General features: G+C 38.9%; 2 protein-coding genes across 11 annotated transcripts in view; both read left to right on the top strand.

Moving 5' to 3' along the window:
* Nucleotides 1-16850, top strand: part of LOC108930610 (butyrophilin subfamily 1 member A1-like) — a gene marked incomplete at its 5' end in the record, with an annotated part of 64519 nt that overhangs the window by 27239 nt on the left and 20430 nt on the right. The gene's annotated exons all lie outside the window — the stretch shown is intronic.
* On the top strand, nucleotides 251-15649 carry LOC108930612 (butyrophilin subfamily 1 member A1-like). 10 transcript variants are annotated; one of them, XM_029255999.1, is made up of 20 exons: nucleotides 251-329; nucleotides 1825-1899; nucleotides 2032-2379; nucleotides 4738-5019; nucleotides 5280-5399; nucleotides 6927-6947; nucleotides 7608-7628; nucleotides 7738-7758; nucleotides 8080-8100; nucleotides 8224-8244; nucleotides 8386-8406; nucleotides 8727-8747; nucleotides 8889-8909; nucleotides 9761-9781; nucleotides 9888-9917; nucleotides 12533-12550; nucleotides 12641-12658; nucleotides 12750-12767; nucleotides 12858-12875; nucleotides 15560-15649. In XM_029255999.1, exons 2-20 carry the CDS (start codon nucleotides 1827-1829, stop codon nucleotides 15583-15585), a joined length of 1140 nt encoding a protein of 379 aa, XP_029111832.1. In that variant the 5' UTR covers nucleotides 251-329; nucleotides 1825-1826; the 3' UTR covers nucleotides 15586-15649. The 10 variants fall into 10 exon arrangements, with proteins under 10 accessions (XP_029111832.1, XP_029111834.1, XP_029111833.1 ...); XM_029256001.1 differs by lacking the exon at nucleotides 7738-7758; XM_029256000.1 differs by lacking the exon at nucleotides 8889-8909.

Genomic DNA, 16850 nt, shown 5'->3' with positions numbered 1-16850 from the left:
ATTATTTATCATGTTTCTCCGTTGGCTGACAGAATCCAAGTACGGAGTTACTTGCAGACAATGGGAGGAGACTTGTGTCCAGGCGCTGAGACTGTGGGTTAGGACATGGGCAAGAAAAGCAGGAAATACAGGAAAGGGAGCTTTGGCATACAGATGCAGAAGAGAACACGGATAAGGTGGGGGCAATCGTGTCGTGACACAGAGAATCGTGGTCATCGTCCGAAAAAAAGGGTCTTGAACGGAAGCGGAAGGAGAAGCGCGTGTGGTTTCAAACAAGATTAAACAACCTTTGCGTCTTGGACCGTTTTCTTTCATCAACTGCTAAACAGGTGTGTTGGGACTAGTTCAGTGTGTCCAGAGTACTGCCTCCTGTGGTCCTCATGAGTGTTAGCATATAAGGCTGTGATAATGTTATTATTATTATTATTATTATTATTATTATTATTATTATTATTATTATTTACGCCCTGTGTTGCCAGGTAGGCTCTGGTTCCCCGCCACCCCGTATGGGACAAGCAGTTCAGAAAATGTCTGTGTGTGTGTATTACTATTATTATTATTATTATTATTATTATTATTATTATTATAGTTGTTGTTTATGTTACCCAGGAGTGACATTCTGTCGTTATGCATATAAATAAACATTATAAGTGAAAATATATATGAAATTTAAAGCAAACTCTACAGTCCTTTTCATACCGTACTTTCACTTTCATTTTGCTGAAAACTCAAAGCTGTACTGTACACTGTGTTTAAATAGGGTAGCTGTGTCGTGACTTGCAAAGGTGTTCTGATCTCAGGTGCAACCATGTACACAGCTGGAGAGGTGTGTGATTTTGTGGGGCAAAGATGAATGACCAACTGCCATTGGACATTACGAACAACTCGGTCCATCATGGGATTGCCTCACCAAACACATTCCCGAATTTTGCTTCCTGAGTGGACTTTTACAACACACTCTGTGTCAAATCATCCAAACATTTTAACAATCACGAAAATCTGTTTCTAACCATGATGTGTTTTTCTCCAAATCTGATGCTCAGGGATTTAAGATTAGAGAGTCTTGGGCAGGTTATGTATTTTACTTTGAGACCTCGGTAGGAAATATGAGTAACAAAATTCATATCCAGTATAAAATGAATGGAAGACATTGTTTAATGTCTGCACTGTATCTTCCATAACCATAAAATATTGAAACATTTAAAAAAAAAAAAAACATTTGAAGGATACAGCTACAAAAGATGATTGTAACCTTCCTCTTTATCATAAGCCAGGATCCCCTCTTCCTGACATAAACCACAAAACAGTCACTCCAAACACTCACAGTCCCTTTTGTGGTGGAACATCTATTTACAATCTATAGCCCTGCTTGCATGGGACGCTCTGGCGTGGCATCATAATGCTATATCTTAACAAAATGACCCACCGTATGTCAGTAACATGGGGCAGCTGGACAGAGGACATTGAAACAATGTGTGACTGGAAAACTTTGAAACACACACACACACATTTTCAGAACTGCTTGTCCCATACGGGGTTGCGAGGAACCGGAGCCAACCCGGTAACACAGGGCGTAAGGCCAGAGGGGGAAGGGGACACACCCAGGACAGGACACCAGTCTGTCGCAAGGCACCCCAAGCGGGACTCAAACCCCAGACCCACCGGAGAGCAGGACTGTGGCCCAACCCACTGCGCCACCGCACCCCCAACTTTGAAACAACGAGAAGGAAAACAATCTGCTATGGCAGCTATAAAATGAAAACAGCCGACCTGTACTTCGCACTTTGCACAGGTGTAATAGGTGTTTTGAAATTTCTCTTCCAGTGATGAAGTGGGATCCGTATGAGTGTCAGTGCTTATTTCTCCTGCTTTTCCACCACATTTTGGTCTCCACCACAGGTACAGCAAACCTTTATTTTTTCGCTCACTCAAAGGAATATCTATTGTGCACATCTGGCACAAGTAACACTGTGTTCTCTGGTTTTTTCACTGAAGAATCCAAGTCTCAGTTTGAATTGTTGTTCTTTCCAGAGAGATTTGAGGTTCTGGGTCCTTCTGAGCCTGTAGTTGCTGTGGCTGGTGAAGATGTTGTTCTGCCCTGTTACCTCAAACCCAACATCAGTGCTGCGGACCTGGAGGTTAGGTGGTTCAGAAAAGACTTCACAGGCTCTGTTCATCTTTACCGTGAACATCAAGACCAACACGAGAGTCAGATCCCAAACTACAGGGGAAGGACATCACTCTTCTCAGAGGAACTCAAGAAAGGCAACGCTTCATTAAAACTGACTGGAGTGCGTACCTCTGATTTTGGAGAATACGAATGTTTTGTTCAAGCTCCATACTGGTACGATGACAGGTCCATTGATGTTATTATTAAAGGTGAGTATTTTATTATTTGATGAACTCACACACACATTTGCAGAACTGCTTGTCCTATACAGGGTCACAGGGAACCAGAGCCAACCCGGTAACACAGGGCGTAAGACCGGAGGGGGAGGGGACACACCCAGGCCAGGACGCCAGTCCGTCACAAGGCACCCCAAGCGGGACTCGAACCCCAGACCCACCAGAGAGCAGAACTGTGCCACCCCACTCCACCCCCCATTTGATGAACTCATTATGTTGAAATTATTATGGCCTCAGAGATGGTATAAACATGTCACAAAGTCTATTGAGATCGTGTCAACTCTTAGCAACCACATACATAGTGTTTCCAGAGTGTTTTGTGCAGTACCTGTGCCCTTAAATTTGAAAGGGTGCTTTTAAAGGATGTCCTTTTAAAGGATGTCATTCTAATGGAGTTTGTTCCTCTGTTAATTGACAACAACCGAAACTGCAGCAAACTTTAGTGTTGGTTTAAATGTAAAAGATGATGAGGACAAAGAACCTGTTCACAGTGTCAACTTCATGGGCTCAGTAACAAAGAATAAGGAATCTAGAAGTCTCGATACAGTGACAAGTAGCACTTAGCATATCTACAATTATAGATCTGGAAAACTGAAAAAATGCTGATGTGTGTATGAGAATAAAAATTATCAATGTTCATGCAATGGTATTTCCTGTAAGACTATATGGATGTGAAAGGACTTAAAAAAGGATTCAAAACTATTTCCTTTGAACTGCTGGAGGAGAGTTTTAAGGATTCCACAGTTTGCAAGGAAAACAAACAGATGTATAAATTCAGAACACAACTCTCCTTAGAAGCTTAGAAGAAAAATGTCTTGAAAAAAACTAATGCTTGGGAAAGTTGAAGGAAACAGAAAAGAAGGATGAATAGCAACCGGACAGATGGAGTCAAACACAGTGACAGCAGACACACCACTGTGAACACTAAGATCGCATGTGGAGGATTGTCATGCCCCCAGCCGCATCTGGCCACCACACCTGCGTCTGATCAAGGAGGCAAGGAATAAAACGACAGCCCAGATGCTCCTGAGTGCGGAACCTCATCCAGAGAAGCTGTAGCCTTCGCCTGCGTCCCGAATTCCTTAGCTTTGTAGAATTCCTTAGCATTCCTTAGTCAGTTCCTTGACCTTCCGCTCTTGTTCTCCTGGTTCTGATTTCTGATTACCTCACTGTACGACATTTGTTATTCGACTGACCCATGCCTGTTCCTGACGATTCCCTTGCCTCTCCCCACCGAACAAACATGCATCAGTGTTTGAGTCCATCAGCTGGATTCCGGAGTTCGCAATGACAAGGATAGACGTTTCTGGTGACACTCTCTTTATGTCCTTGCCAAGAGTTCACATTTGCTTGATGTTAACTGATGGTCCTCTTCTTACTGTTTCTCAATGTTATGCACATATTGCCACCTTTTCAAGAACATCCAGTCTTTATGTGACTTGTCAACAATGTGATAACTACAGTCTCACCTTTTTTTACTTCCAGTAAGAGCAATGGTTTTATTTGCTCCAGGATTGACCTATTTGATTTTCTAGCAGTCCATGCTATTCCTAAAAGTCTTCTCCAGCATCACAGCTGAAATGATTTTATACAGTTCCTGTCCTGCTTCTACAACACCCAGCTTTCACATCCATATTGTGCTGCAGAATGTAGAATTTTTGGAAAATTTCTAATATTCATTCTTCAGCATATGTTGGTACTGTTGAAGACCTTTTAAAAAATGTTTTGTTACAACTTTGACAAGAATAGTAATATGAAGGCCACTTTAACTCCTTTGCTGTTCTGGAGGTAGTTTCTCACTAATTATCACCACAATTTGAGTTACACCTTTGAACCAAGTTCATAACTAGTCATTATCTCAAGTTCTTTAGTTTTCTCTGGATTTTTTTTTCTGTTAGAGAACATTTACCTGAAATTATACCACATGGGTACACATTAACTGCTAAATTTGGTATTCAGTACCCTTTGTTTTTCATTGCAATTTCACCCATTCATTTTCTATAGCTGGCTGGATCTGACCAGTTAAACCACAGATGCCCAAAATTCAAATAAAACATGGAAAAGTCAGTTTCCTATCATTAAATTTATGTCACAAAGCTTTATGGCATTAAGATTAAAGAAACCGTATTCACCTTAAATATAAACTGTAAATGGATCAAATTTGGTTGGAACACGTCCCGGGGTAAAAATTTCCGACACATAAAACTTTTGTGTAATCTTTCTATTGCTGAGACTATTTTCATAAAATGCACAAGATACTATCATGACAAGAAGTGCACTGTATACAACATCTGAATCATTGTTTATGAAACTCTCTTCTTACTTCTGTAGCTGTAGGAACCCAGCCAGTGATCTCCATTGAGGGATATAAAGAAGGAGGGATCAGTCTGGTGTGTGAATCTAAAGGCTGGTTCCCTCAGCCTCAAGTGGTCTGGATGGACAGTGAAGGACACAACCTCACAGCTGGACCAACTGAAACACAAAGAGACAGTAGGGACCTCTTCACTGTGAGACGACGTGCCATTGTGTTGGAGGGAAACAGCAACAGCTTCACATGTAGAATTATACAACAGCTGGTAAATGAAATAAAAGAGGTTTCTACAAATATACCTGGTGAGTTTAACATGTTTATTTAAACAGCTGTAGTCAACAGTTCTGAGGTAGCTAATTATTGTGTTCGGTTTAATGTAATTACACAATATTTGGAAGAAGATTATTGTATTTACTATTGTACTGATGTGCAACATATCCAGTTACGCTGTGCATGCATTAACTTGCATTTACATGTATTCATTTATCAGATGCTTTTCTCCAAAGTGACACATGTCTTTGAGAACAATAAATTCAACACGAAATCATTTTATGTCTTCCAGGCGAGATCTTCCAAAGTGCACATACACGGAAGGTGGTCCTTGCTGTTTTCATCTCTTTGGCTGTTGCAGTTGGATCTGGAATTTTAATCTTCTATTTTGTAAAATTGCACAGAAAGAAAGGTATTTCAGTCATTTCCTGATTCTATTACTTTGTAAAATAAATCAATTTATGTATAAGAATTTAACCCTATTGGTGAAAATTTTAATTGATTTCTTCCATCCTTCCATTCTCAGCAGCTAGTTATCTTATTTGAGTCATGGAATTCCACAACTAATTCCAGGCTGTTTAAGTCATAAGAAGTGCTAGCCAGTGGCACGGGTGCCAGTGTATTCAAGGGTACAGACAAAGACACACACATATAAATTGAAAATTACTAAGAGCCATAGATTCCCAAATTCAGATTTTTGTGATTTGATCAGCAGTATCACAATGACAAAAATAAAATGTCACAAAATGAACTCCAGGAAGAAAATTCAGTGACTGAGATTGACAGAGAAACAACTTCTTTACAATTAGCACTTGTAAGTTTAGTATGCTGTTCACAGCAGAAATTAACCATATATGTTTAAAGCCAAAGATGAGCTTAAAACAATGTTTGTTACAAATAATATAAAACATATTGGTTTTATCCTTGTCATAAAAATACCTTACTGTGTGGTATTTAACCGATTTTTGGAGACGTTTTCCGGGAAGCAATTATTTTTTAAACAGTGATTATTCTGCCCCCTCACAAAAGGAATTCTCATATCAGGGCGATTTCATTGAACAAATTAACTCAGTTATGTGAGAAAAGAGTGTGCTCAGTGTTGAAATATCAGAGTAGACACAATGCTATGCTCGCAGAGCTGAGAAGATAGGTACTACACATTATGCCCATCATAGCTGCTCCTGTTCTCAATTGCCTGGGTAGGAATAAAAAGACTGGTGTCACAGATTGAGGAATCTGTCTTGAAACCTCACATCTTCACCATTGCCCTGGACCGAACCTCCTGGGTTCCCGTCCCTGGTCTTCATACCTCAACACACATAAGCTATTTGTCACCTTCTTCACCTCTAGTTCTGCACAGGGACTCTTCACGTATAGAGATAGACATTGGGCCTCGGTTCAGCTCCACCCTTGCTTCTCCGGGGTTTCTGACCCTTGAATCATTCATACAAACTACAGAAACTACTTTGAGTATAAATGCAACCCAGTATGACTTTTCTGGGGTTAAACCCAAGCATTGGTGAGCAGGTAACCATGAAAGAAGCCACAATAGAAAAACAAAAAAGATAATAATAATCATGACATTATTGCTGGAAGACATGCTTTTACATTACTAAATCTGGAAATAGTACTGACAAGTTCTTTTAATGATTCATTAGTTAAGTTGAGAACTGAAGTATCTTAGCTAAATATAATGGTTTTCACACGTGATCAAAGAAAAGAGTAGGGAGCAGAGTATGGAGATGATTTATTTTGCTCTTGGTCTTGTTCACTAATGTCATATCTGCAGATCAGTTCTCCAAAAAATGGCAGTTATTTGTGCCCTCTTGCTAGAGTTGGTGTCTTAATTTTTTTAAACACACCAGGACACAATGGTATTTTTTTTTCCCTCAGGATTTCTTGTTCTCACTGACAAACATCTATGTTCTTATATCTTTAGGTCAGCTCAACAAGCAGAAGGGTAAGTACAATGTGTGTATGTGTATTTGTGTGTTTTGGTGATTATTTTAATTCTTCCTTTTCTCTCAATATTTCTTTTCTATCCACAGACAAGCTGAGCCCAGAGATCAGTAATTAGAATGCATGCATGTAGTGTTTTAATGAAGAAGTGAACTTTGGATAAGACAATGTCTAAGCCAAGAAACAATGTTTTGACGGTTATTACGAAAGAATGTGATTATAATGTTCATAAAAATGACATCATGGTGTTTCCCCCAGTTGCTCCTTTTCTCAAACACTAATATCTGTGTTATTACATCAACAGATATACTGTTAGAACAACATAAGTATTGTGTGTTTAAGTTGTAACAGATGTAACAAATACGGAGGCTGCGAGTCTTGACTAGAGAAAAATCAGCAAATCTGCAGCAGGACATCAGGGCGATTATTTCAGTCTCGTTTGTTCTGTGTGATATCTGTGCCCTTACATCTGTACATAAACTCAAAAAACAGCATGTGAAGTATACTCCGAAAATAGTATTTTAACAAAAGTACTAACAATAACGCTATTATATGAATTGTTCAGGCTCATTCTGCACATATTGTGACTAAACACAAGTTATAAAAGAGATTGCTTCGCTCTTTCTTTTTCTCACTAACATTTGTACTCTTACATCCACAGATGAGCTCAACCAACAACATGGTACGTAGTACTGTTAGTGACAATCCCACAGAACATTTTAGTTCTTTCTGTTGTTATAAATGTGCATACAACTCATTACCAAACATGGCAATTATTCCTACATCCACAGATGAGCTCAAAGAACAATATGGTACGTAGTATTGTTTGTGAGAATCCCACCAAATAATTTAACCCTTCCTTTATGAAACGTCTGAAACCTGTAGCCAGAAATTATGATGATTTCACATTTATTTTATTTAATATATATATGTATAAGGGTATTATTTACCCTTTGTATTCTGATATTCATTGGTGAAGTCAAACAACAACATGGCACATAGCAGTGTTTGTGAACATCTCAGGGAATATTTTACTTCTTTCTGCTATTACAAATGTTCATAAAACTTGTTGCCCAACATGGTAATTATTTCACTCATTCTTTTTCTCCCCGACATTTGTATTTTATCCACAGATGAGCTCAAAAAACAATATGGTATGTAACCATGTTTATCACAATTCCACAGAATATTGTAGTTCTTACTAAACTTGTGGCCAAACATGTAAATTATTTCTCTCGTTCCTTTTCACACTAACATTTGTATTTCAACATCCACAGATGAGCTCAAAGAACAATATGGTACGTAAAATTGTTTGTGAGAATCCCACCAAATCTTGAAATTCTTCCTGTCACCCAAACGGGTATGAAACGTGTAGCTGAAAATGATGATTATTTCATGGATTTCTTTTGAAACTGAAATTTATATTCTTATATCCACAGAGAAGCTCAAACTAGAAAAGGGTATGTATAGTAATGTTTGTCACAGTCCCATCAAATATTTTCGTCCTTCGTTTCTGAAACATGTATGAAACTTGTATTCAAAAATTATGATTATTTCACATTTATTTCATGTAATATATAAAAGGATTTTTATTTACCATTTGTATTCCGATATCCATAGATGAAGTCAAACAACACCAAGGCACATAGTAGTGTTTGTGAACATCTCAGGGAATATTTCACTTTTTCCTGTTATTACAAATGTGCATAAAAATTGTTAGCCAACATGGTAATTACTTCACTCATTCTTTTTCTCCCTGACATTTGTATTTTATCCACAGATGAGCTCAAAAAACAATATGGTATGTAGTATTGTTTGTGAGAATCCCACCAAATATTGTAGTTCTTCCTGTCACCCAAGCGGGTATAAAACTTGTAGCTGAAAATGGTGATCATTTCATCGATTTCTTTTGAAACTGACATTTATATCATTATATCCACAGATAAGCTCAAACAAGAAAAGGGTATGTAGTAGTGTTTGTCACAGTCCCACCAAATATTTCCGTCCTTCGTTTATGAAACATGTCTGAAACTTGTAGAGAAAAATTATGATTATTTCACATTTATTTTCTTTTATATATATATATGTGTATATATATATAAGGGTATTTATTTACCCTTTGTATTCCAATATCCATAGGTGAAGAACAACATGGCACATAGTACACACACACAGTCTGAAACCGCTTGTCCCAAGCGAGGTCGCGGTGAGCCAGAGCCTAACCCGGCAACACAGGGCACGAGGCTGGAGGAGGAAGGGTCGCACCCAGGATGGGAGGCCAGTCCGTAGCAAGGCACCCCAAGCGGGACTCAAATCCCAGACCCACCAGAGAGCAGATCCTGGTCAAACCCACTGCGTCACTGCACCCCCCGGCACATAGTAGTGTTTGTAAACATCTCAGGAAGTATTTTACTTCTTCCTGTTATTACAAATGTGCATAAAACTTGCTGGCCAACATGATAATTTTTTTTACTCATTCTTTTTCTCCCCGAGATTTGTATTTTATCCACAGGTGAGCTCAAAAAACAATATGGAATGTAACCATGTTTGTCACAGTCCCACAGAATATTTTAGTTCTTTTAGTATGAAACGTATTAAACTTTTATTTTAGATAATGATTAATTTTATAGATATATATTTAAGGGTATTGATTTACCCTTTGTATTCCTATATCCATAGGTGAACTCAACCAACAACATGCCACATAATAGTGTTTGTGAACATCTCAGGGAATATCTTACTTTTTCCTGTTTTATATGTAGGTTATATGACTCATTCCTTTTCTCATTAACATTTGTACTCTTACATCCACAGATGAGCTCAAACAAGAGTCTGGTGGGTAGTAGTGTTTTATTTTTTATAGCATCTGTAAAATTCAGAGGAAAACATGGTGTTTTTTTCTCATTCCTTACCATACTGATTAACATTTGTGTTCTTACAGCCACAGATGAACTCTGTAAAAAAGCAAGTGGTAAGTATTGTGTGTGTGAAAATCCAAGTAAACATTTTAGTTGTTTTTATAAAAAAATGTCTTTTCTATCATCTACATATGGCCTCCAAAAAGAGTTAATACTTGTGTGTGTTTTACATCTTTGCCTGTTCTTTCTGTTATTTCTAATATAACAAAAAATGAAGTTTCATGTAGGGGTGCGGTGGCGCAGTGGGTTGGGCCACGGTCCTGCTTTCCGGTGGGTCTGGGGTTCGAGTCCCGCTTGGGGTGCCTTGCGACGGACTGGCGTCCCGTCCTGGGTGTGTCCCTTCCCCCTCCGGCCTTCCGCCCTGTGTTGCCGGGTAGGCTCCGGTTCCCTGTGACCCCGTATGGGACAAGCGGTTCTGAAAACGTGTGTGTGAGTTGAAGCTTCAAACTGTAAAATCATAGAGTTAAAGTATAGAACTTTGCTCTGTAGAGACATGAACTTTGTTTTTCTCCATCAATCACTTTGGTGAATACATCCTGAAATGTTATTTTAAAGTATTTTCTTCATTTAACTACAGCAAAACTTAGTCGTGATATGACTTCTGTTCTAAAGTTACACAAATCAACTCATTCTTAATCTCCTGTGATTAATTATTACTTTCAAAACCTGCAGTGGATATCAAAAGTCAGTACACAAAGTACACACAAGTCAGTGCAAACTTCAACAAATGTGTATCGACTTTTGATCCCTACTGTTGAATTATATTTTCATCCTAGGCTTCATTTTGCTCATGTACTGTATCTTTTTCATTTTGAGTTCAAATAGTATATATTTTCGCAATGGATCACAAGTGAATTTGAAGGTGGCATGGTCGTTGGTACCAGATGGGGTGGTTTGAGTATTTCAGAAACTGCTGGGATTTTTATGCTCAGGAGTTTCTAGATTTTTCACAGAATAACATTAAAAACAAAAAAACACCCTGTGAGCAGTAGTTCTTTAGCTAAAAATACTATATTGATGGCTGAGCTGAGATGAGAATGACAAGACATGTTTGAACTGACAGGAAGGCTACAGTTACTCAAGTAATCACTCTTTACAACATTGGTGAGCAGATGAGCGTCTCCAAACACAAAGCATGTCAGACTTTGAGGTGGATAGGCTACCACAGCAGAAGACCACATCACGTTCTACTCCTGTCAGCTAAGAACAGCAAGCTGAGGCCACAGTTGACACAGGCTCACTAAAAACTGGATTGTTGATGATTGGAAAAATTTTGTCTGGTCTTATGAGTCTCGATTTCTGCTGAGGCACACAGATGGTAGGGTCAGAATTTAGTGTCAACAGCATGAATCCATGGACCCAACCTGCCTTGCGTCCACAGTCCAGGCTGTTGGTGGTGGTGTAATGTGTAGGAAATGTTTTCTTGGCACATGCTGGGCTCATTAATACCAACTGAGCATCATGTGAATGCCACAGCAAGTCTGAATATTGTTGCTGGCCATGTGCATCCCTTTATGGCTACAATTTACCCATCTTATAATGGCTACTTCCAGCAGGGTAGTATGCCATGTCACAAAGCAAAAGTCATCTCAAATTGGTTCCGTAAATATAACAATGGGTTCAGTGTACTTCAATGGCCTCCCCACTCACCAGACCTGAATCCAACACAACACTTTTGGGATGTTGTATGGGAGACCTGAATGTGCAGCTGACAAATCTTCAGCAGTTACGTCAGGAAATCCTGTCAGCATTGACCGGAATCTCTAAAGAATCTTTTGAGCACCGTGCGGAATCCATGCTGTGGAGAACACAGGCTGTTCTGAGATTTCAGAGGGGTCACACCCAGTATTAGAATGGCATTCCTAATAAAGTGGCCAGTGAGTGTGTATGCACTAGACCCTTTATAAATGAAATTTCTGGCAATAGTTCAACATTACACTACAGACCCATTAAATCTTAAAACAATTATAAAATAGTAAATCTTTAATTTGTGAATTTACAATTCAGAGTAAATGTAAAAAAAGTTAGTTATTATATAAATAAACTGGAAATATAATGGAATAAAAATGGATTTTACCGTAACAAATCCTTTTGGCATTTTTGATGATATAATGAAAACAACACATTAGTGTCTGGGTTATATGTTTGGATGAGATTTTGATCCTTTCTCAGTGTGTATGTGTACCTGAAACTAAAGTTTTTATTTAACACTTATGTGTGTCATGGTTGCGTTTCACGAGGACAGACTCAAGTGCAGAGCTTCGTAAAAAGACATTTAATAAAGCCAAAACGGAATCCAAAAACAACACCGTGAGACAGGTGTACGTCAGGCAATCAGCAAACGTAGTTCAGAGGGCTAGACAAAGAACATGGGCAGGAAATATACAGGTCAAAGTAGGAGAAAGTTCACTGTGACACTACTAGAGAGAAAACAAAGGAGGCAAAACAAGGTTCCACATCTAGGCTTCCTCGGTGTTCCTCTTTATAGCCGTTTCTATTAGGAAACAGCAGGTGTGGCCGATGTGCCGGCTGCAGGCGAAATGACAATGTGTTTGTTATAATGGATCTCACAGCAAAGAAAATCACCAAATTCACAGCAAGAAATCATAGTGATTTTTTCAGTATTCTCTGTTCTATTGGACTAACAGATTTGTTCTTACATCTACAGATGAACCGCCCAATGAGAGTAAGTAGAATGTATTTTTACGTACATCAGGGTGATTAATTCAGTATTCTCTGTTTTATTGGACTAACAGCTTTGTTCTTACTTCTGTAGATGAGCCCCTCAAACAAAGTAAGTAATGTGTGTTTTTCGAGTAGATGAGGATGATTAATCAAGGGTTCCCTGTTCTGTTGGATTAACAGTTTTGTTTGTACATCTACAGGTGAACCACCCAATGAGAGTAAGTAGAATGTGTTTTTACGTACATCAAGGTGATTATTTCAGTATTCTCTGTTCTGTCGGACTAATAGCTTTGTTCTTACTTCTGTAGATAAGCTGCTCAAAGAAAGTAAGTAAAGTGTGTTTTTGAGTACATGAGAATGATTATTTCAGTATTCCGTGTTCTGTTGGGCTAGCAGTCTCTTTCCTACATCTTCAGATGAGCCACTCAACAAGAAAAAGTAGAGTGCATTTTTGCGTACATTAGGAAGATTATCTTAGACTTGTGTGCTCTCTCTGATGTTTGTATTCTTGGTAGGTGAGGTAATGCACGGGACTGGAAGCTGCTGGCTGATGGGGGCAAACAGCTCCAGGTGCCAAAGGTCATTGCAGTTACTTCATTCCGTCCAGACATGGGGTTATATTCAGAGCGTGAGCGGATTGTGTAATTTGTAAAGTTAAAAGTGCCATCTGAGAATACTCTTGGGGAGTGATATGAGCAGAAACTGTTAAAGTACACAGGTCTGGTGGCAGAGGCAAGAGATCGTGGGACGCGGGCTCATGTGAGACCAGTAGAGGTAGGTGTTGGGGGCAGTTTGTGTCTAAATCAGTGACATTGCTTTTGGGGGAATTTGGAGTTAGAGGCCGTTCGTTAAGGGTGGTGGTGAAGGACCTGTCTAAGATTGCTGAGAAGGCGAGTCAGCGGTAATGGTGGAGAAGAGAGCATGCTAGTTGGGGTTAGAGGTTGGAGGAAGGTGTGCAGTGGTGGTAAAATTAGCAGCAGGTGGCAAGTAATGGGAGACAGCTTGTGGTAAGTAAGGAGGTGTGGCCTTGTTAATTAGATTAGTTTAAATTTGTGGAGTGGTGCAGTTGCAGATTTGGAGGTATGGTTTAATCCAGGATGGTTTGAGTTTGTGAAGGTGTCGTGAGACTAATTCAACGAAACACTGACGAAGGGAGGTGCCCACTTGACAATGTAAATAAAATATCTATATTGGTACCCTGTGGTTGTGGTGGTTAGGGAAGGAAGTTGGCCCAAAAGTACAATGCAGGAAAGGAGTGAATTTGATTAAAATTAAACTTTTTAATATTGTAACTCACTAGCATTGTTACCATATGCAATATACACTTTTAATAGTTACTTAAATCTGCTGTGCAAATAAAATTAGATGCATAGCCACAATGTGACACTTGAAATTAGTAAAAAGTGAAAAACACCACTCAGTGGAAATGGTCAAAATCTAAATACATGAAGAACCCTACAGAGTTTGCCACATTCTCTGAACTTTACTCAGACAATGTTACCAAAGATGCCAACATTTGACAGTAACATTAGATTAAATATGAAGTTTATAGCTAGTGAGCTGCACCTCACTGAATGTTGTATAATTTAGAAATTTTAACGATATTCCCTTGCTAAAGTTGACAACGATATTCTGGTTAGAAAGTACACTAAATTGGTTGAATAATTTGTGAATAGTTAAGAAGTTACGTAACAGAAGTGCAAAATATACTGTAACTAGTTTTTTTTTTTTTTTTTTTAGAGTGGGTGTGGAGTTCATTCACACCCACAGTGGTAGACTAAGATAACGTGTGAAGTATAGATTAACATGTAGTCAGTATAACTTTTGGATTATATTCAATTTTAGGTTATACTATTCATATTTAGTATAAAACCTAGGAAAATGGGTGCACACTGTTCAAAAGTTACATTCAGTACTAAATCACAGTAAGAGGCAAGATACTCACAGAATAAATAGTAAAAAAAAAGCATTTGTTTTAACATTATCATCGGTAAACATTTTTTCATAACACTGGTACACCCAGGTACAGCTTTTATAATAAAAACAAAGAAATTCAGCAAAATGTAATAGTTAACCTCAACAAAAAGTGTGCTGCAATTATTGACCTTCATACTCAGTAATTTAGGAGGTGTGAGCAATTAGCTGATAATTTTCTTTCTTTTCAAATTAAACTTGCGATTAATTCGTATAAGCATTAATGAAGAAAACTATGAGGCGAGACCCAATGAAATAGGAATGAATGCTTCATTTAAAGGGGGGAAAAAAGAAAAAAAAAACCTTTTTAACTGTTATACCGTTGAATTCAGATATCCCAACTTCAGGGGGGGGGGGAAATCAGTGAGGGCCATTCCTCCAATGAAAACATGTTTATATGAGTAGAGCGATGCAGCACTATAAAATTAAATAATTTGAGAATGGGTGACCTAATACTGACTTGGTTAGTTAAGAACATTTGGAAAAGTTGAATTAAGAAGGAGAAGAGGACCATCAATGATATGGATGAACTCATTTACAGTGGCCAGGAACATACTCACCCCTTTCAAGTCTATATGGCTACAAGTAAAGGATTCTGTTTTCTGAGAAATGATATGGACTTTACAGAACTTAAAGACAACACTGACACTAAAAGGAAGCCACTTAGGAAAAAAAAAACATAGCATTAATAGTCTAAAGATGACTTTTCGGCACTGGGGGGGTGCGGTGGAGCAGTGGGTTGGACTGGGTCCTGCTCTCTGGTGAGTCTGGGGTTCGAGTCCTGCTTGGGGTGCCTTGCGACAGACTGGCGTCCTGTCCTGGGTGTGTCCCCTCCCCCTCCAGCCTTATGCCCTGAGTTGCTGGGTTAGGTGCCGATTCCCTGTGACCCCATATGGGACAAGCGGTTCAGAAACTGTGTGTGTGTGACTTCTCGGCAGAATGTGTCTTCATCTGTCCCTATGCTCTTTTGGGTCACCATGTTTTTACCACGGACTGTTGTACCACAGTTGTGCTCTTCTTCCCATTTTCCCCACAGAAAGAGCAGGCTGCGTTATTAGCTGACGTCTCTGCCTGGATAACAGTAACCTTCAGCAGAAGTTGTCAAAAAGATTCAGCAGGACATGGAGATCCATCACGTCCTTTGGAAAAGTTACCATCTCACCTTAAAATTATTCCCTTGCTTTTCTTTGCTTTTCTGTCTATATAAGCACACATGTTTTGAGGTCTGTCATTTATTATGACTTCTGCAAAGTTCTAAAATACCATGGAAAATGTCACAGATGAACAATCAGTGTATGTTTAAAAATGGGGCAGTCCAAATAAATGTTTAAATTTCTACACATTTTGTGGAATTGTGTGTTTTTTGCCTAAAGTTCGACATGAAGTATTTAAAACACACCAAACACTCCCTACACATCATAAGTTCACTACACTCCACTGTAGCAGAAAAGCACACAGTTCATTTACCTGCACCGCTTAGTGCCAGTCCTGTTTTTCACCAAGCAATTTTAATGAATAATGGCTTCAGTTTAGTGCGCTGCCTTGCGGGTATACGGCTCGTGGTATAAGTGCACAGTGAGTATTACTCACCTGTGAAACAGTGGAAGTGGCAGCATCGTCGCGCAAGACGAACTGTGGTAAAACAGTGAGGTGTAATTCAGAAACTGGACAAAAGTCTGGCTTCCTTTGCCAAAGATTATGTCGTCCAGCAGAGTCAAATCTTGGGCATCAACAAGCACAGAGAGAGAAGCTTCTTTAGAGTCTCCAGTAGGATTTCCCACTGTGGGTAAAGTACTCTGTAATTTGTCTTCTTTTTTGGTATGTTTTACATCACACTGTCCAAAAATTGACCACCTGCAGGCGTATTGAATCCCACGAAGTGAATGGCTCTCTAAAGGTAAGCACACTTTCAGTTTCTTCAAAGCATTAAAGAAATGTCAGCATTCTCAAAAGTAAACACGTTAACAGTGACCGCTGGTATAAAAACAACAACTGTAATAATTGTGGCAAAATAGGCCATATAAGTTGTGTGTATAAAGGCAATAAAATGGACAAAAAGTGGAATATAAACAAAATGTAATGACATGACAAACAGAGAATGTGAGACACAGGACTTGGTCAAGACTGAAGTTCTTTCTCTTCCAGCTCCAGGAGACATGAGCTCTGGGTTCTGCTGCCGCTCCTCACTGTAAATCCGTGTCCTCATCATTGACAAATGGCTCTTTTCTACAATAAATCATAATTCCAACAAACTGCTCTTGATTCAGTAATAATGATCAACGTCCCTTGTTGTCTCTGACAATCGTAACACAGTTTTTCCCCAAAGT

The sequence above is a fragment of the Scleropages formosus genome, chromosome 11 (assembly GCF_900964775.1).
Source record: "Scleropages formosus chromosome 11, fSclFor1.1, whole genome shotgun sequence".
In the NCBI taxonomy this organism is placed as follows: Eukaryota; Metazoa; Chordata; class Actinopteri; order Osteoglossiformes; family Osteoglossidae; genus Scleropages; species Scleropages formosus.
This window is presented reverse-complemented; position numbering and strand designations above follow the sequence as displayed.